At 44.7% G+C, this 20887-nt stretch overlaps 1 protein-coding gene across 5 annotated transcripts in view; it reads right to left on the reverse strand.

The window, feature by feature from the left end:
- Nucleotides 1-1620: 1620 nt before the first annotated feature.
- Nucleotides 1621-20887, reverse strand: part of PCDH15 (protocadherin related 15) — a 266047-nt gene continuing 246780 nt past the window's right edge. For 2 of the 5 annotated variants that reach the window (XM_066555108.1, XM_066555106.1), the window contains 5 exons: nucleotides 10721-10742; nucleotides 9380-9418; nucleotides 8606-8679; nucleotides 6946-7078; nucleotides 1621-2640 (listed from right to left, as the gene is read on the reverse strand). In XM_066555108.1, coding sequence (XP_066411205.1) covers nucleotides 2089-2640; nucleotides 6946-7078; nucleotides 8606-8679; nucleotides 9380-9418; nucleotides 10721-10742 — 820 coding nt within the window. In that variant the 3' untranslated portion in view covers nucleotides 1621-2088. Of the gene's footprint in view, nucleotides 2641-4383; nucleotides 5864-6945; nucleotides 7079-8605; nucleotides 8680-9379; nucleotides 9419-10720; nucleotides 10743-15479; nucleotides 16897-20887 lie in introns of those variants that run through there. The other 3 variants (XM_066555109.1, XM_066555110.1, XM_066555111.1) reach the window with 3 other exon arrangements.

Genomic DNA, 20887 nt, shown 5'->3' on the forward strand with positions numbered 1-20887 from the left:
TGTTTTCCCTCAGAAAATTGGGAGAAAATGAAGATCAGGAACAGAACTGACAGACTTTGCAATAAAAGTGAGGCAGTGAAATAATAACAGTGTCTTAAACAGGATTAAAATATAACATTTTACTCATTATTTCAAAGAATAGATTTTTTTTTTTCTTTCTTCCATCAGTCTTATCTGTATGTCCAGCCTCCAGCTTAACTCCAAACAGCTGTTTTAGCGCCGGTCCCAAGTGCAAATATGCCAAGAAAAAGGAATCAGGGCAAAGAAACATCTGGTGGGTTTGTTTTCCCCACGTGTGAGAGGCTACAGTGCATTTCTCTTGCCTGAAAACAAGCACCATTGCTCAAAATATTTGGTCAGAAACCTCAGCTTGAGAAGGAGGTATTGGACAGAGAAGTCACATGGACACCACATTGCAGACAGCTCCCAAAGACAAACATTCCCAGGGATCTGCTGGGGGACAACCTGGGCATAGGGAAACCCAACACAGCCACAGCAGCACAAAGTCCTTTTACTGCCAGAGCAGGTCCATCCTCACCCAGACCTGGTGGTGAGGCCTCAGCAGCTGAAAGGGAAGAGAATGGTGCTGCCAATCTCTTCCTTGCCAGTTACACACATTTATCTGCTGGCTCTTCCAATCTTTCCAGAGGAATCCAGGTTGTTCTCACAATTGGTTTGGTTTTACCCCAAAAAAGTTTGCACAACACAACAGGACACTTTTCTCAGGTGAATGTGGTTCTGCTTTTTTTTTCTTTTGCTGCTTCATACTGGAGAAAACCACTTTTCTTTGTCTTTTTTTGGGTGTTGGTGACACCAAACAGTGAAAATTCTCAGCTCCCTGCCCAAGCTGTGACAACACACTCAAAACCTCAAGGTAAAACCAGAAATTGTAACCAGGTGCCTAAATTTATGTCGTGTATTTCACAGGTAATGGGTACTAAAAGTTTTGGAAACAACTCTGTGTGTGTGTGTGTCCTGAGACCCTTTGCCCTTCCCAGATCTGTCTGCGCATGTTCACCTCATAAAATATTCCCTTTTTCTCCTTTTCCCTGCGGGATCCATTTGTCTTTTCAGCACATTTGTGTTCAGTTAGCAGAGTGGAATGGTGATGGCACTGCTGAACCCACCAGCCAGCTGGGCTTGGGAATGGATCCATCCTCTTCCCATTAACTCCTCTTTAGTGCCTCCCACTGTCACAGGCTCATGGATCATCCTGCTTTATTCCAGAGGAATACAGCCATAGGATGACAATTACTGATAGAGCACAAAAGCTGGAGCTAGAGACCATGGAAAGAAGCAAACAGAACTGATGTGGGAAGAGATGAAAAGATGAAAAATTGACTGGAGAAGAAAATTGGAACGAGCTAATTTACAAAAGAAAATGAACAAACCACGGCCAGGTAGCTCTGAATAAGATTAATTGCTATACATTGCCTTCCTCTTTTGCAATTTTTATCTTATTTCAGCTTCTCTTGCACTTTTCTAAGTGGCAGTGCTATAATCTCAGGAACTTGGATTCCATAACTTTGCCAGCTGGGCGTTGTTTGCATAAATTGCTCTGACTTTGGAACTGGGACTCAAATTCCAGCAGCAGCCGAGGATTTGCTCCATTGACTCGGATGGGTTTATTTTTAATTTATTACTCTGAGGTCAGAAGGCAGAGCTCCGGATATCAATCTTGAACATAAATAGACAATTCCCAAATCTAGACAGTAGAGCCACAAGTACCATACAGAAAAACAAAGCCAGGCAGGTGTAGAACTGTCTGGAGGGTTAAACCAATGGGGGCTGTGCATTTATTAGTAGTTTACTGTTTATTAAACAAGAACTCCAGATCCAAAAAGAACTCATTAATTGAACCCAAGTAGTGTTTAGTGAAATGGGAGCCTGTCAAAACTGGGGAGGACAATGGATCGGTCCAAATGTGAGTGCAAATTTTGTCTGGGAATTTTAAAGCGTGCCGTTTGTCATGGACAACGGATGTGCACCATACAAACTCCGTACGTCTGCCCCTGGGTGACAATAAAAAGCGCAGTTTATTATAAACCGAAGTAAAAACCAAAATTAAAAAAAAAAAATCAACTAAAATCACAGTTTTGTCATTGGTATGTGGAGGTTGTTCCAAGGGCCCATCCAGAGCTCCTCCTCGTCGGACTGTGTGTGTTCACTGTGCGACTCCAAGGGCTCCTTGGCTTCCTCGTGGTCAACAACCGATTCCTGCTCGTCTGTGCTTTTCAGTTTGGCCGCCCCGGCCTTTGTCACTACATTTTCAGCCCCTATAGTAGAGGAAAAGGACACACTGCACGGCCTGGAGTTCATTTTGTCACCGGGGGATGGTCCCTTGGACAACGTGTTCAGCGGGACGCTCTCCTCGTGCGTCACCGCCAGCTTGTCCAGTTTCTTGAACTGCTTCCCCAGCCTCACTGGGGAGGTGACTTTTAAATTGTTGCCCAGGCAGGCGCGGCGGGTGCGCACCACGGAGCCGTTCTGGGCCACGTAGATGTTGCTGCTGCCGTTGGCTTGGAAGCCGGGGTTGCTCAGCCGGTTCCTCTGGCTGGAGTCGGGAGCGCTCTCCTCGCCCGTGGAGCTGGTCTCGTACTCCGGGTCCACCACCAACTTGATCCTCTTCTTCTTGGCCCACTGTTGGACAACAAAAAGAAATATCAGGGCAACCCAGCAGTTCATTTCCCTGCCCTTTCTGTTCTTGGATTAATGACTCTCATAGGTTTCTATTAATTTTGCACCTTTCCCCTTGGATGTGCGCAGAAACGGGAGGGCCCTGAGGAGGAAGCTGCTGTGTGAGGGATACCTTAAGAAACTACTCCAGGGTGTAAATTCTAGAAAGGTCTTGGAAGTTTTCTTCACTTGCATTGTGAATTCTGTGCACTGGCCAGCTCTGCTTTGTGTGCATCACACATCCAGCAGAGAAAATCCCGGGACATACACCAGGGAAAATCTCAGGCGTGGCGCTGGCAAAACCGGCTGGTTACAAAAAAAGAGCAGCTCCATGTAAGGCTTTGTGACTGTTCCAGACAGGTGGCATCAGTGGAAATGCTCAGGAAGATGGTGGAGAAACCAGGCTTTAGGTTTATATAACTTAAATATTTTTTCAAAGAATTAATGCACACAATTTCCACGCTGCTGTGACTCTGTAGTAGCAGTGATTGCTCTATGGTGAGCACACAACCCCCACTAGTTATTATAATTTATAATTGATCTTTTAAAAATAAATGACTCCTTGCACCACAATGAAAAGAGCTATTACTCTTCCTGAATGAATAATCCAAGCACTAAGATGCCATCACAGTTCACCCCCACTGCAAAACATACACAGGAACACAAGAAAAGCCAGTTTTTAGAGAAAAAATCATGCAAGGTACAAATAAGTGATTACTCTCAGCTTTTGAGAAGTTAAACTTGCTAAAAATTACTTGGATGCCTGTTTTATTGTTCCTCAAAAAGACAGACAATGTTCTTCACATGGATATATTCCAATGGATCTATTCCTGCTTAGTTTAAGTGAGATTTACATGAAAACATTTTGTGCAGATACAATGTTGTGCTGTGCGGGGACACAAAGGGGCAGGTAAGTGACCATGGATTGAGTTTAAAGAGATGATAAAATTAAAAAAAACAAAAACAAAACAAAACAAAAAAAAAAAAAAAAAAAAACCAAACAAAAAAAACCACTGTACTGTGATAGGCAGGAAAGGCAGAAGTAATCCATTTCCTTTCCTGACCCAGCTCACTTGGACCTCCTGCCTCAGCATTCCTGGCTTGTGCATCACTGGTGTTTGCAACCTGAATCCTGTGATGCAGAAACAGCCCAATGCCAGGTCTCCCAGTTATCCCCTGCAGTTTTGGGAATGTTGTTTTGCTGCAATTCCACTTGTCCTCCCTGAAAACAGAGCTGACCTTGACAGCAGACAACTCACCTGAAGATTAGCAAATGTGTTAATACAATATTAACATATAGGATGAAAACATGGAGGATTTTTAGATCTTTACATCCTCCTCCTCATCATTTGCATCCTTCCCTAAATCCCATGTTTCACTGCTCCATGAAAACAAAACTTTCTGTATTTATGACTGAGTATATCTATAGTGTGTGTATATATATGTATGTATATTTATAGATATATATCCACAGGGCTGGAAACTGTTTGGTTTTCCACAGTTTTCTCCCAAGAACAGTGAAATGCTGGATCAATACACTCTGCCCTTTCCTTTTGGCTGTCTCCAGCCTGTCAGCATTGCTTAGGAAAGACCACACAGAAGGCACAGCAAACAAAGCCACTCCTCACTGCAAACCATCACCTACTGTCACTCCTCTTTAAAAGGAGGTGGAATCACCCGTGGCCTCCGATTCTGTAACTCCAGTACCCGTGGCCTCATCTGACTGGGTCTGGCTGCTTTCCTGGGACACCTTTTTCCTTGTTTTCACTCCTTTCCTGTTGGTGTCAGAGCTCTGAGTCTCAGTCTCAGGGGACGTGGCAGTTTTCCCGGATGTGGCGCTACCTGAGCTTTTTGTCCCTGTGGTACCTTTGGAAGTCGCACTGATTTCACTGTCTAGGCAAGAAGATTCATTCTTACTGGCAGTGTCCTCCCTGTCACTGTCCTCTGGATCAGCCTCTTCTTCACTTTCCTCCTCACTGTCCTCACCAGGAGCAGCTGATACCCCTCCTTTGCTCCCTCCAGCAACAGCAGCAGCAGCTTTTGCGTTGGCAGTTTTAGAAACCACCTTGTTTGAGCTACCTGCTGTCTCCTCTGCCTCTTCCTCTTCTTCTGACACCTCTTCTATGGTGTCCTCTATTTCCACACTGGCAGAGGAGGTTTTGCTCTTGTAGCTGGATCCCGAGGTTTTCTTGTAGCTCGTGTCCCTGTCGCTACCCGAGGCAGTGGAGCTCACGGATTTCTGGCTGGAGCTTTTGCCACGGGAGCTGCCTGCCCTGCTTTTCACACTGGACATTTCCGTGCTTCGCCTGCTGCTGGACTCACTGGTCCCTGACCTGCTGTAGGAGCTCCGTGTGGATGAGCTCTTGGACAGGCTGCCATCCTCATCACTCTCAGACTCTTCCTCATCATCATCCTCTTCTGATGAGTCCTCCTCCGACCCGCTGCTGGAGCTGGATTCAGAGTCCTCATCCGAATCCCCCACATCTCCAGTTTCCTCATCCGAGTCCACGGTGCTTTCCGTGGCCTCATCCTGATCCAGGGTTATTTTCAAGTAGTCTTTGTCTTCTGACTCAGAGCTGCTGCTCTTCTCAGAGGACTCATCTGAGGTGCGCCTCCTCCTCCTCTTCCTCCTCCTCTCGTGGTCACTGTCCTCCTGCTCGCTTTCTGCCGTGATGCTGATTGAAACTCCCGACTTGGCTTCATCCCTTTCAGACCCTTCCTCTCCACGTGCCAAATCCTTGCCGAGGCCCTCCTGGAATTTCTTGGAGACGCTGATGCGCTTCAACACGTGGTTTAGTTTCCTCATGGAGGGCCTAGCATCTGTGGATTTCTGGAAGTAGCTTCCCCTGATCATCATGGGTTTGTCCCCATCTGCTTGGCGAGCCGACAGCAGCTTGGCATAGCTGGAATCTTTCCTACCTTTCACTTTCTGCATGATCATTGGGAATATCTTTGCTTTCTTCCACCGGGAATGGGCAGACTCAGCTCTTCCTGGTTTGTGGGCACTGACTGCCACACGACTTATATGCATCACTCCCCTTAGCCTCCTTTTTCCCTGGCTGCTCCTAAATCCTCTTCCAGGACCACGGCTGAGGTCCATCCCAACACCTACAGGTCTCCCTTCCATTTGAGGCCCTGCTGCCTGGCTTATACCTCTGCTGGGAGGGCCTCTGACTGGACTCAAGCCCTGAAAATTATGAAAATTAATTGATTACCACTTGAAAGAGAGTTATTGTGAAAACCTGTACCTTAAAATAGGGTAGGAGAAGGTGAAACATTTATTTCCCAGCATCAAAATAAACTTACCTGTTTTAGAACAGTTTTCTTACCAGAATTATGGGAAATGGTTGGGAATTTTAGAGTTTAGAAAGTTCTAGAATAGGCTGGAAATGCACAACTACCTTACTCTGCAATGGGGAAAACACTGAAATGTTCTGTCTTCTCATTTAATAATGGATTAAGATCTGGCAGTCAGGACAATTGGACTTTTTCTCAAAATAAACATTTACATTGACTTTCTTCTGATTGCCACTGACATTTAATTTTTTTATTTTAGATTTCACTGTGAACTCTATGACAAAGGAGTTTAGGTACTGCTTTTCTCAGTGCAAAGTCATAATTTGTAGGAAGAATATTAGTAATAGACTTTAAGAGTCCAGGAGTGCTTTTAGCTGGAAGGGACCTTGAAGCCCATCCAGTGCCACCCTCTTCCATGGACCCAGACACTTTCCAATATCCCCAAGGCTTGGTTCCTCCAAGCCCTGTCCAACATGGCCTTGGACACTCCAGGGATCCAGGGGCAGCCCCAGCTGCTCTGGGCACCCTGTGCCAGGGCCTGCCCACCCTGCCAGGGAACAATTTCTTCCCAATATCCAAGCTAAATTTTCCCTTTTTCAATCTTTAGCCATTCTTCTTGTCCTGTCACCACAGTTCCTGCTGAAGAGTCCTCCTCCAGCTTCCTTGTAGGCCCCCACAAATACTGGAATGTTTCTTTATTTGGTACTGATATAAAATGGAATTACCTAAGTCTAAGTGGATTTTTCTTTGAACTAAAACCAGATGTGGATACTAACAGAAACTCAGCAATTCTTTTCTGTGCCTAGAAAACAAAAGGAATTTAATGCTGACAAACTTTACAGGGCCAACAACGCTTAACACTGATCTACACAAAACCTAATTCCAATCAATTCCAGCGTACAACTGGTGAGGTTTGGTGGCCCTTCAAGCTGTTAAAGGGACAGAATGATCCCTCCAGAGCTGGTTCCTTACCTCCTCGGCTGCTGGCCCGTGGGGACTGTAGTAGTAGCCACCGTCGCTCTCCACCACCACCTCGCCGTACTCGTCGTACATCCCCGACGGGGACAGCAGGCGCCGGCGGCTCCCGTACTGCGGCAGCTCGTACCTGCCAGGGACACCAGAGCTCCTCAGGACAGCCCAAATGTGCTCACACCTCTCACCACACTGCCAGCACTGCACTTGTTCACATCCACAGCGATGGGAACGGCTTTCCTTGTTTTACTCCCTCCTTTTTTCCCTCAGTGGCAACCAAATCCCAGATATCCTGCTGCTCCAACAGCCACAAGGCCCTCAGGGTAACCTGAATTTTGGGGTCTGCTGGATCAGTCAAAACCTCTCTAAGGACATCAAGCTTCCTTCAATCCACCTGTTTTTTAGGGGGATCTTTCTTAATGATCATGGCATGAAAGAGCAGCGTCCATGGGATCAGTTCTGGGGAACGTCAGCAGGAATTCCTGAAGAGCTGCAGTCCAATGGGATTTATCAGAACAAGGCAGGATGGGGTTTCTTGATGGAAATTTAAATGCCAAAAGACAGGATGGAGTTTTCTGAGGGAAATTTAAAAAGGTCACAGGGCAGGATGGGGTTTTTTGAGGGAAATTCAAAAGGCCACCAGGCAGGATGGGTTTTTTGAGGAAAATTTAAAAGGACAAAAGACAGGATGGGTTTTTGAGGGAAACTTAAAAGGCCACAAGGAAGTGTGGGGTTTTTTCTGAGGGAAATTTAAAAGGCCACCAGGCAGGATAGGGTTTTCTGAGGGAAATTCAAAAGGCTACCAGGCAGGATGGGTTTTTTGAGGAAAATTTAAAAGGCCACAAGGTAGGATGGGTTTTTTGAGGGAAATTTAAAAGGCCACAAGGTAGGATGGGTTTTTTGAGGGAAATTTAAAAGGCCACAAGGAAGTGTGGGGTTTTTTTTGAGGGAAATTTAAAAGGCCACAAGGAAGTGTGGGGTTTTTTTTGAGGGAAATTTAAAAGGCCACAAGGAAGTGTGGGGTTTTTTTTTGAGGGAAATTTAAAAGGCCACAAGGTAGGATGGGTTTTTTGAGAGGAAATTTAAAAGGCCACAAGGAAGTGTGGGGTTTTTTTTGAGGGAAATTTAAAAGGCCACAAGGAAGTGTGGGGTTTTTTTTGAGGGAAATTTAAAAGGCCACCAGGCAGGATGGGGTTTTCTGAGGGAAATTTAAATGCCTAAAGGCAGGATGGGGTTTCTTGAGAGAAAATTTAAAAGGCCACCAGGCAGGATGGGTTTTTCTGAGGGAAATTTAAAAGGCCAGCAGCTGGCTGGAAACTGGGAGAAGAAAGAATTAATCCCTGAACACAGAAGAGAAGGAAGTGATAGAAATTAATCTTCCAGGACCAGAAATACAGACACTAAGGGTATAAACCCAGCATGAGGGAAGGGATGTGCACTCTCTAAGTGGAATAATGACATCCCTGAAGAAGCAGGGAGTTATCACACACCCCCTTAACCTCTGAAAAGAGTTTTGTTGTTGGTTCACGCCTTTGTGGACACAAAGATTAAAGTAATCCTTAGGTGAAGGGAAGTCCCACGATTAACTGCTGGAATAATAAACATCACCAGCCTGGAAAAGCAGCACTTTCAGAAATAAAGAGGAAAAATGGAACTATACCCGTGCTCATAACTGTAGTAATCCTGGCCATAGTATTCCTGCCCTGGATCAATGCCAGACTCCATACTCAACTCCTGGAAAAGAGAAACACTGATTGAATGCAAACAGTGTGAAAAAGGCCCAAATGTAATTACTGATTTTATTATTCTTTATTATGTAATTACTTCTTCTGACTGCAGAAATGATCCCCATCCTGTAGCACAAAAATACCAACGTCTCACATTTGCTCTTATTGCTTATTCTGGAAATAATTTTGGGCCTAAAAGATTGGAAATAGAAAGATTTGCAACTGCACTGCACAGCAAGGTGCTAAAGCTTCCAGCACCAACTGCTCAGCTCAGCTCCAGCTGCAGTAATCCATCAGCAGCTGACTGACACCAGCAAAAAATCACCAGTTGGAGAGCAATGGAATCATTCTGCTGGGAAATCTGAAACTGTGGGATGAAGCCAGTGGGAGCCACTGAAAGATGCTCATGGGGAAAATCACAGATCCCAGAGTGGTTTGGAAGAGACCTTAAAGCCCATCCATTCCCACCTTTCACTCTCCCAGGCTGCTCCAAGCCCCACCCAACCTGACCTTGGAAGAGCCAAGATGCAGTAAATTTAAGGTATTTAATTAAAATAACATAACTGGGCTCACAATGCCAGAACTTTGCTGTTTATCTAAGAGCCAGGAGGAAAAAATTACCTGAGACAGACAAGTTCTTATTAGAAAATGATGTAAAAACCATTTCAAAACTTACAGAACAATTAAGAAATGAAAAATGATTGTACCTCTGGTCTGAGAAGAGAAGGTCTCAGCAACTGCTGTTGCTACAAAAGAAAATGAGAAAGTGGTTAATTAGGCAGCAACAATTAAAGTGCAGATGATTGGTGTCTAAGATTAGTAAAAAATCCTGAAACCATAGGTCCTTTGGAACTTTTTTATGGCAGGCAGCTGGAGACTTCCATCCCCTGTGAGAACACAGAGCTCCTGATGCAGTAAAATCCTTTCACAGTCCACCATTTATTTTGCCTAAATACAAAACCAACTTCCCAGTTTTTGTGGTGATTGCCTGACATATTTAACTCAAGACCTTCTGTCAGAGGACAAGAGAACTAAGTTCTATATTTAAATTAAGAGACACAAACCAGCTGTGCAAAGAGAGGAAAAAAAAAATCAGCAAATATCAATCTTTGTGATAGAAATGTATTTTGGAGAACTTTCCAATTATCAAATGAGATTGTACTGAAGGAAACCCTTCTCCCTGTTATTCATTTCTGGAGAAAATGATACTGCAGGAGCAGCAGACCTCACAGAGCTGCAGGGAGGTCCTTGGAGCCCCATCCCTGCCTGGCAGGTGATTGGGTGTGACACTGGAAAACACATCAGGGTGGAGGGAATTCCCTGGGAAGCTCCTTCTGGCAGCTCCTTCAGCAGCAATCTCTGAGTCTGGAGGTCACACTCCTGCCACAGTGGATCTCAGCCCCCAGGGGATCTACAGCTCATGAACTTCTTGAAGCACTTTCAATTTCTGGTCTCTAAAGCACTCAGGAGTTCCCCACACACAATCCCAGACTGGGTTAGGTTGGGAGGGAATTTTAAACTCAGCTCATCCCACCCCTGCCACGGGCAGGGACACCTTCCACATTCCCAGGCTGCTCCAAGCCCCAGTGTCCAGCCTGGCCTTGGGCACTGCCAGGGATCGAGGGGCAGCCCCAGCTGTGCCAGGGCCTGCCCACTCTGCCAGGGAACAATTCTTTCAAATATCCCACCTATATTTCCCCTCTGTCAATCTGAACCCATTCCCTGTGTCCTGTCCCTGCAGTTCCTGTTGCAGGGTCCCTCTCCAGATCCCCTGTGTCCCTTCAGGCCCTGGAAGGAGCTGTGAGGTCTCCCCACACCCTTCCCTTCTCCAGGCTGAGCATTCCCAGCTCTCCCAGCCTGGCTCCAGACCCCTCAGCATCTCCATGGCCTCCTCTGCAGAACAGTGCACAGAATTCCAGGTGGGGTCTCACAAGAGCAGAATAGAAGGGGAGACTCCCCCAGTCCCCTGCTGCCCACACTCTTGGGCTACATGGGAAAAGCACACTGGTATAATCAATATTTGAAAGGTAATTGGGCTCTGGCCTTACCTCTTGCTGTGCATATCCTCGCCTAGAAGTCAGAAAAAGACAAGAAATAAATTAGTATAATGCTGTGAGCCTGCACAAAGATGCCCATTACCATTCTCACTGGAGAGGGGTGAAAGAGAATGTAATTAGAAATATAATTAGCATGGAAAGAAATACATATCTCTAATACCAAATATGTTTTCCTTTGGGTTTGCTCTGGACACAGGGATTGTTGCATGAGAAAGGTTGGAGATGCTTTGGGATCTTTCCCTGCTTTAGATTGTGAATGGATGAGGAGAAATCCCCAATCCCCATGAGCCAGAGCATCCAGAGGAACTCAGCACAGGGAAAGGGGGATTGGGAGAGGCCCTGTCCTTTCCCCTCCCTGCTGTGCCACCATCCACAGAGGGACTCTGTTCCCTCACACGTCTGCTCAAGCAGTGAAACAACTTCTCCTTCTCCAGGACTTTCTGTATCCATCAGGAATTACCCTGGAGCGTGTATTACTAATTTCTTGTACCAACATTATCATTCCAATTACACCTTTCCTAACATTTGCTCAGTGTGGGGGAGGTAGAACCCCCTTTTTTTTCTTTTTGCTATCTGCTGTTATTTTGCCGCAGACTTTGTGCTTCTGATCTTATGGGGAATTTATTGTTGGTTTAATTAATTTTCTTGGAGCCATTCCTGGGCATGACCAATGCATTTATGTCTGTCAAGTTCTCTATTTTCACATTTTGTGCCTGAAAATTGAAATGGTTTCGGCAAAACAAAAATTTAGGCCTTGGAATTTTTCTTTAGGATAAATCTGGATTGTTTTTATGATGGTTTTTAAGAAGGAAAGGGTAAATGCTCAAAATTATGTTAGGCTTAACCTAGGACACAGCCAGCAGTCATGGGGAAGTCTTTAATTACACTAAAAAAATAATAAAGACCAGAGAAATCCTTTTAATTCTTTAATATCCCCATCTCTAAATCTTCCTATTAATATTCAGCAGATGGAATTGATTATCAGCATTGAATTAATGCTGTCGCCTATATAATATAAACCTCATGGCCAGCTGAAATGAAGATTTATCATCCAAAGATGATCTGTGACTCTTCAAAGCCCACTTGAGGGGGGCTGGATTTAGTTCCCATATCGCCTACAACAATCTTCAGACAAAGGAGGTCTGAGGAGAAGGAAGTCTATTACTCTTAATTGCACTATATTGCAGATTAAAGGCATAATATGAGTAATTCTAATTAAATTTGGAATTCAACTTTCATAAAAATAGCACCATGCTGAGTTTTGCTGATATTTCTTGAAAGTTTTGTGTAGCTATGATTAGAAGGAACAAAAAGTCCCCAAAAGGCATAAAACACCCATTTCATTCACTACAGCACAAGGATCAATTCTGGCACAGAGACAAAGGTCAGGACAACATCATTTGTTTCCAGGAAGGAATGAAAGCTCTCCATAGAGGGAGGGATTGCTTCTGGGAAATGCTCTCAGCCAGACTTCACTGCAGTCTGGGAATCTTCTGTGTGGAATGGGAAGTAAGGCCATGGAGCCTGTGAACATGTGGGGTAACAGGACAGCCAGAACACATAGCTGGTACTCAAGGGGAGAGACAAAGCCAGAATGAACTCATGTGGACAAGATGTCCCAACATTTCCCTGCTAAAAGAGGTTAGAGGAACTGGGATTTGCCTAAAGCAGCATTTCCCTAATTCCTGGCACCCCAGCAGGCATCTGCTCTTCCACAACTTCAATCTCTTTTCATATCAAAAGCAAAATCATCATAAATCCCAAATACTACAGATACTCCTCAGAGGGAACAACTACTTATCAGTTTTGCCCTGGGTCCTCAAATGGAGATTTTCCTGCAGTTCAGAGCTGGAACTGAGGACAAATTGGGAAGGAGGATGAGTAATGATAACACTGTGGTTCAATTCCAGCTCAGGACTTGGCCCCATCAAGGTGATGATGGAAGGATGAGAGATACAGACAGGGTCACAGAGGACCCCAGCTGACCAAATCAGGCAACCTGGGAGGGCTAAATTATATATAAATATAAATTATTACAGATGTTCAACTTGCTACCAATTCCTATCCTGGATCTAATCCTTTGTAGCACTGCAGCACCATGGAATTGTGGAATGGTTTGGGTTGGAAAGGACCTTTATGCTCATCCTCTTCCACCTCCACCCACTTTCCACCATCCCAGGCTGCTCCAAGCCCCATCCAACCTGTCCTTGGACACTTCCAGGGATCCAGGGGCAGCCCCAGCTGCTCTGGGCACCCTGTGCCAGGGCCTGCCCACCCTGCCAGGGAACAATTCCTTCTCAATATCCCATCTAAATCTCTCCTCTTGTGGTTTAAAACAATTTCCCCTGCACCACTGAGACATCTCAATGGACAGAATTTCCCTGGTACAGCTTCTTTCCCAGTCTAACAGAGTAATTTTTTAAACAAAGGCTATGAAAAAATGCAACAAAGGTTGCATTATATCCAGAAAAATTAATCCAGTTTTGTAAAGTTTTAAATTTCATGAAGATTTCCAGAATGAGAAAGTAAATGCACCCCATCAGTGAAGAGCTGATTGCCAAGACCCCCTCCCCATTTCAGACTGTTCTGAAATGATGAAATTAAATATTCAAACTGGAGTTTCTGTGTGATGTCCACCCTTTCTTAAGGAACATCCCAATTAATTGTACCCAAACTGAACCATTGGAGTTTATGCTGTGAATGACTAAACACCTCCACTTTTGCTATGTGACCTTACACACCCCAAAATCGGTCCCTATTTGTGTCATAGCTCACTGGGGATGTAAAGATTTGCATGACAGCCACTGTTTATAAGCTCTAACATGGGACTTGGGTACTTAAATCTGAATTTCTGTCTTTGGGGTTGAACCAGTCTGAACATGAGCAGCCCAATAATTTTTCATGCCCATCTCTACCCTCTTCCCACTGTCCCCTCACCAGGAGCATGGCTGGGACACAGAAGGGAACATTTAAGCCATATTCCCACTCTGGCTCTTCAATCCTAAAAATTTTCTACCTAATAGATGCTGAGCTTTGGGGATATGATTAAAACATTGCAGTCGTGCCACCTTTGGAGAACTGAGCATTAAAAATGTGCACATCTCATAAATGACACAGATTCTGTTACAGCAAAAATAGGACCATAGGATAATCCCTCCCCTCACACATTTAGCTACTCCTACACCTACCTTGATCCTACAACCTATCCCAACAAGGGTTTTAAGTAAAGGAAAATCCTAATGGATCAGCAGAACTTGTGTGATGGTGTTCATGGAGTTTGGCACTGGGACAAAGAGAAACTACCTTGAGCAGCTTTTGACTGAAGCATCCAGACATGTCCTAACTGCAGACTTCAAAAACAAAACAAAAAAACAACCCAAAAAAACCAAACAGGAGAAGAGAGAAAAAGCCAAGCACCATGAAAATGTTGAGTCTGATAAACAGTCTGATAAAGAAGTAATTACCTTTTTGCTCAGAATGACAACGTTGATACTGAACTGGAGTTTTAGTTTTGCTTCATTAGGTAATATCTGCCTTTCCCAAGATGGTTTTTCAAAGTTGTCATATTAAACTTTTTAGATTTTGGCAAAGGACTGAAAGGAAACTTGCAAGCTGAACCAAACATTTAAATGCCCAAACTGCTGTTACTTACCATTTTTTCAAGGGACAAGCTAATTTACCTTATATATAAATTTATAACTGACATACTTTTGTAAATGTAAACATCTGATTTAGACCACGGCGAGCAAAAAAGCTGGTAAGTAAATCCGCATTATGTGGATTTTTACAAGTACTTGGAAACCCTTCACCTGGTGACACTAATCAGAGTGACTTTATTACAATTTAAGTGAGATGTTTCAGCTCATGACAGACCAGCATGGAAATTAAAGAGAGACAGCAACAACATGCACATGCAAAATCATAAAAAACAAACAACAAATGCTTTGTACATGAAAGAAATTTAGAAAATATAAATTTTTCACATGCAGTTACAATATAAAAAAAATGCAATGGAAGGCAGAAGATGGAGAACAGGAGTGGGGACACAGCTGAATTTGCTGAGAAACCAAGAGCAAACCCTTCTTCTGACTGCAGACTGGAACTGAGCTGCCAGAAAATGTCAGCAGAGCAGAGCCCAAGGAGCAGGGAGATGCAGTATGGAATTATGGAATGCCTGGGTTGGAAGGCACCTTAAAGCTCATCCCATGGGCAGGGCCACCATCCCAGGCTGCTCAAGGCCCATCCAATAACCCGGCTCACCAAAGCTGAGCCTGCTACCCCCAGGCCTTCCTTGCTTTGATGCCCAATGTGTGGCAGAAGATTCCTTCCAGGTGGGGAAAAATTCCTTCCTTTTTATGGGCAAAGCAAGAGATTCCAATCACAGCTGCAGGAAAATCTGACTGACGTTACCTACAGTGAAGGCTGCTTAAAGAAGTATGGAGCCTGCTGCCGTCTATGCCACATCCTTGGGTAAAAATGGACAGTTTCCCCCAAGAATTTCCAGGAGACAAAGAACCAGCAAGATGCAGTTCTGAGAAAACAACTTGGAGAATTGTATTTTACATCACAAATTTCTGAGCGAACGGGAAGGACAGCGTCTCTCCATTTGGGATCGGGAGTGGGTAAAGTCGTGTACAGCAGAGAAAAGGGGGAAAGTCAGGATTTCTGGAGAGTCTGAGGCAGATACTATGTGCTGCATTAGAGTCTTCCCACTCAAAAAAAAAAAGCAGGGAACATCCACCTGTGAGCATTACAGAGCTGTTGACTGGGAGGGGAAGCGTTTCTCCAGCTCCTCCACTACACAGCTCAAGTTCCCATTCTGCTGGTTGTGCTCGGCTGCGGCTTCTGGAGTTGGGAGCTCCGGGGTCGCAGCTGGCTTGAGCTTAGGGACGTGCTTGGGCAGCAGATGGTTCTTGTCTATTTGGCTGTACATGTTGGCCACTGACTTCTCGATGGCGGCCAGATTCTGAATGTTTTTAAGAATTCCTTTGAGCTCCCGGCGGGGAGGAGGCTCTGGCACTGCGGCCGGGGCGGGGACAGCTGGCTGTTTGGCAGGGGATTTGGAATGCTTGGCAGGGGACAGGAGCTGTGTGCTAAGAGGAGATGGAGAGGAAGAAGAGGAAGAAGAAGAAGAAGGAAGAGAAACTGCGGGTGGAGGCGGAGGATGAGGTGGCAACATAGGAGGGGATGGAGGTGGTGGTGGCAGTGGAGGTGGCAGCTGTGGAGGAGGGGGTGGGGGCATTTTAGGCGGATCTGGAATGCTTTCTACATTTTCTTTGGTCTGAGGAGCTAGAAAACTTTGGCAAAGTGGTTTCTTTATCCTAGAAGACGGAGGAGTTGGTTTGCGAGTCGGTGGAGGAGAATGTTCCTGAGGGTCGTCGTGGTGAGTGACGATTACAGCGGGGACCACGGTGGCCTCTGCTTCAACTCCTTCAGCACAGGGTGTTGGAGAGGACAGAGGGGAGGAGCGAAGGTGGGGAGAAGCCACCATGCTTTTGGGAGACTGCTCTGGCGCACTCTCTCCCTCCTGGACGCTGGCGCCGTGCGTGGGCGACCGTGCGGATTTCACCTCGGGAGACCTCACTTGCTTCATCTCCTGCAGCGCCTCAAACTGCCTCGCCTTCTCCTTCACAGTCAGCTTGGGGCCACTGATCTTTTGGAAGAGTGGACTGCTGACATCGTCACGGCTATCGGGGTTTTCAGCTCCTTCCTCCTTGCCCGTGAGTCTCTGCTGCTGCTGCCACTGGATGGGGTCCATGATCACCGGCCTAGCCAGGGACCCTGACATGTGTCGCCTGGTCAGGTGAGTGGGCACTGTCCACGCCCGGTGGCTGCCCCCAAAAGAGGCCTCTCTCCAGGCCAGTCTTGAAGGAGAAAGAGTATCTAAAGTATCATTCCTTTTCCGTAGGAACCCAGAGGCAGCGGGGCTTTGAGGGAGACCTTCCACGTACAACGGGTTTCGGGTCGTTAGCGGGTTCTCATCGGACAAAAAAGTGATGTTACTCGAGGATTTGGGGAGGTTATTGTTCAGGGATCCATTGATATTGGATTGCTTGTGAGCCTCTATAGCACGGGAAGCAAAGCTGCTTATAACTCTCTGTCGGTCTCCTTCTTCTAAGACTGACTTTTTTCCCCTGCTTTGTTGGAAATGGTAGAGAAGAAAAAGACTTGAAAGAAAAGAAGATAATCACGTGTGAGGAAACATGCATGGACATAGGTACTTATGAGAGAGAGAAAAAAAGAACTTATGACATGAATCAATCAGAGCCATTAAATCACTTCTAGCAAATTACAACCCAACAGCAGGAGCACATCTACTACTGGCAAGACATTTACTTTTGCATCTTCTTTAAGGGGGAAGGAAAAAAAATTAAAACAAGCTGCTGCTTGCTTTAATTTGAAGCTGCGTAGCTACTTGGTGAGTTCAAAAATAAATTCACTTCTTGTTAAAAAAAACCTCTTAGATTTCAAAATTATCAGTTAATACTGTGGCCTATCACCTAGAAACACTAAACATGACAGAAGTATCAATATGTGAATGAATTTCATCACTTGTGTGTATGAATTTCATCTCTTCATCAGGTTGAACCCAATGGAAAGCCCCTGTGGTTGGGTGACATCGAATTTCTACACCAAAAGTGGGAGGTCTCACCACTTTCTGGACTGCATCTATCACCTCCCAGTCCCTCATTAACTTCCTCCCTCAAATATTTTTAATATCACAGTCTTCTGAGCAGATTTGAATATAAACAGTATTTTAAAAGGAATAGCCCCAGATTGCCCGGTAGAAAAGTGCCCTTTGAGCCCTATTTTAAATAATGCTCACCACAGGCTGAAATGAGATTTATTTTTCTCTCAAACTGTGAGAAATTTAAGATTTGGACCTGTGTCAGGCAGAGCTAAAGTACAACATGGATAGCAATCTTATCTACCTGCACAAATTAAAATACAGTTTAAGATTGGTTTTAGAGATGCCCAGTATTTTCACACAAGTTCTGAGTTAAAAATTCTAAGCCTTGTCTCTACCAAAATTTAAATTTTGGTAAAAGATTAGGAGAAAAAAAATGGAGTTTTCTATGACTCTGTGAATGTTGGAAGATAAAGTTTTTGGATCTCTTGGTCACATTGTTCTGTGGGTTTTGGTGCTGTCGTTTCATATCTCAGAAAACATGACCAAATCCAAATTAATAAAAAAATTAATCTCTGGTGGTTAAATAGTCCCTAGCAAAATTGGAAGGGAAATTTAAATACCTAGAAGGAGTTAACTAAGAGATCTTCTTTTTCCTCTACGTTATTTAACATGTAAAAGTCCCCTGAGGGTTGTATTTAATAACAAAACACTTTTGTTTCTTAACTTTTGTTTCCTGTTTTGATCAGGGGACCACCCAGGCAGGGAATGCTCAGCTTCCCAATGTTCCAGGGAGCCAGGAGGACTGGAATTCCCACACTGAACCCAGGGATCATTCTCCCAGGGATCATTCTCTCATTTTTGTTTTGAAAAACACCCCCAGCAAAGCACCACAAAGTGAATAAACTCTCCCCAAGCACTGCAGCTTGCCAGAGCTGAGTGTGCCTAAGGCTTCCTCTGGGCTGAATGAATAAAAATAATTTACTTGACACTAATTAGAGAATCCCAGAAGGGTTTGGATTGGAAAAGACCTTAAAGATGACCTAACTCCAACTCCTTGCCATGGGCAGGGACACCTTCCACTGTCCCAGGCTGCTCCCAGCCCCAGTGTCCAGCCTGGCCTTGGGCACTGCCAGGGATGCAGGGGCAGCCCCAGCTGCTCTGGGCACCCTGTGCCAGGGCCTGCCCACCCTGCCAGGGAACAATTCCTCATTCCCAATATCCCATCCAGCCCTGCCCTCTGGCACTGGGAAACCATTCCCTGGGTCCTGTCCCTCCATCCTTTGTCCCAAGTCTCTCTCCATCTTTTCTGTCAGCCCCTTCAGGCCCTGCAAGGCCCCAATTTGGTGACCCCAGAGCTTCTCCTCTCCAGGTGAGCAGCCCCAGCTGTGCCAGCCTTTCCTCCCAGCAGAGCTGCTCCATCCCTCTGCCCATCCTGGTGCCTGCCCTGGGCTCTCTGCAGCAGCTCCAGGTCCCTCTATAAAGGAACTCTGAATTCTGAAGCAGCCAACTTTGAGGTCAGCCAAGCATTGCATCTACGGAGAGGTGAGAGAAGCAGCGACTGAACTTGAAGGAGCCCCTCCAGCAGAAGGCTCATGCAAGGTGCCACCACCTTTCTGCCACTGGAGCAGATTATTTCAAAAGTTCCTCAGCCTCCTCCTCACTCCACATGAGGTCTCTGGGAGCTGAGGTGACCCCACCATGTTTTTCTGTTTGTGTGGAGCTGTTTCCATCACTGAGGACCAGAGAGTTCAGGTTCTGTCAGCTCAAAGACACTACAGGCCTTGCATGGGATTGGAATTAACAGCCAAGGAAGGTTTAAACCCAGCCATAAACCCATGAACTCCCAGCAAACCTCTCTGTTCACGCACTCAGTGTTGGTTTGGCTTTTTTGACCCTTTGGCTTTAGAAATAATGCCCTTCAAGTTCAGCAATCACCCCTCCTCTCTCTGCTTCCAACAAGAGGGATAAAGAAGCACAGAAGTATTGCAACTTCCCAGTAAATGTCTTTTCTGCTCAATGGACAAATAAAATATGAACTTCACCTTGCAAGGTTGGATGGGAATTGCTGGAAGGAAAATTAACTAATTTCTACCAGCTACAAATATTAAGAATATGAAATAAGCTTACTTACTGATGCCTAAGGATCCAGAGACAGGGAAAAATGAAAATGGTGAGACAAGGCAGATTTAAAACTAAAGAGCTTTGTTCCATTTCATTTGCTATAAACACCAAAGAAAGCAAACAAGACACTGCAAATGAAAGATGACAGACTTAGGACAACTAAAACAGGGAACAATGTACTAAAACTCATGAAAAAATGGCAATAAAAGATTTTTCCCAAATAAGAATTTCCTAAGGTATACCTGTGCCCTGAAGTAAAATATTTAATGGGGAAGAAAAAGTTAATTTGTAATTATATTTATTGAAGCCTGTTATTTTCTTGCAAATCCTATGGATTTTGATTTATCTTTGAAGGATTTTTGTGTTTAATCAGTTCCTCAGCATGACAGATAAGCCTTGGTTGTATGCAAAGATATCTGAGAGAAAATATTCCAACTACAGCACCTTTTTGGGTGCAATGAAGACTATTTTTTGTCCAAATTAACATAAAGCTAAGCCTCAAAGTCAATACTGCAGATCTAGGAACTGGCACCTCTTTGGGGCAGTGCTAAACCCCAAAAAACCTTTGCAGATAAAACAAAGCCCAATGAGAATTTTTCTGGGTTTAGCATCACATAATTAATTTCAGCAGAAATTTGGTTTACTGTAAAAAAAGATTAATTTTATCCAGATGGCACCTCCCTGCATAAGGGTACAGATGTGACTCACAAACTGATGTGCTCCCATTCCAAAAAAACTTTATTTCACACGTTTTTCCTCCCTTCCTGCCCAAGCATAACTTGACAAAGGCAAAAAGCAAAAATTCAGCCCTTAGGAGAAACTATTCCTACTCCCAGCATTTTTTAGCCTCCTATTTACCCAGAAAAGCTCAAGCCCTGGAATTATTCCACATGAAGAGACTGCACCCAATTGTCCGAGAGTTAAAGCTCTGTCATGGCCCTGTAACATTTTATAAACTCCACCACATCAGCTGGAAAATTTCAACTTTCTGGGCAAAACAAATCATGATTGAAAACGGAGCAATCTTCATTTCCACCATCCCCTCACTCCCTACCTGCTCAAATATTACTCAAGCTGGGCTCTTCAGCACTCCTTGGTTTTCAAGTATAAACAGAGATGAAGAAGTGTGGCAAAGCTTATCAAACAACCCCCCCAATATCACACAAATAATAATTGGCTGGAATATTTTCCTACTGAGAGTTAAATTGTTATTGGAGTCCATCAACTTCAGGTTTACAGAGGCATGAAAAGAGTGTCAGCCTTGCAAGATTATTATTTTATGAGCATGTAAGAGGCAAAAGTTGAGTTTATTGAGCTACCAGGGGTTTCTCTGCTTTGATAGTTCCCTTAATTTCAATATTTAAACAGCTTTAAATTTAGAACAAAAACCCCCAACAAACTGAACA

Source organism: Molothrus aeneus, chromosome 8 (assembly GCF_037042795.1).
Source record: "Molothrus aeneus isolate 106 chromosome 8, BPBGC_Maene_1.0, whole genome shotgun sequence".
NCBI classification, from domain to species: domain Eukaryota; kingdom Metazoa; phylum Chordata; class Aves; order Passeriformes; family Icteridae; genus Molothrus; species Molothrus aeneus.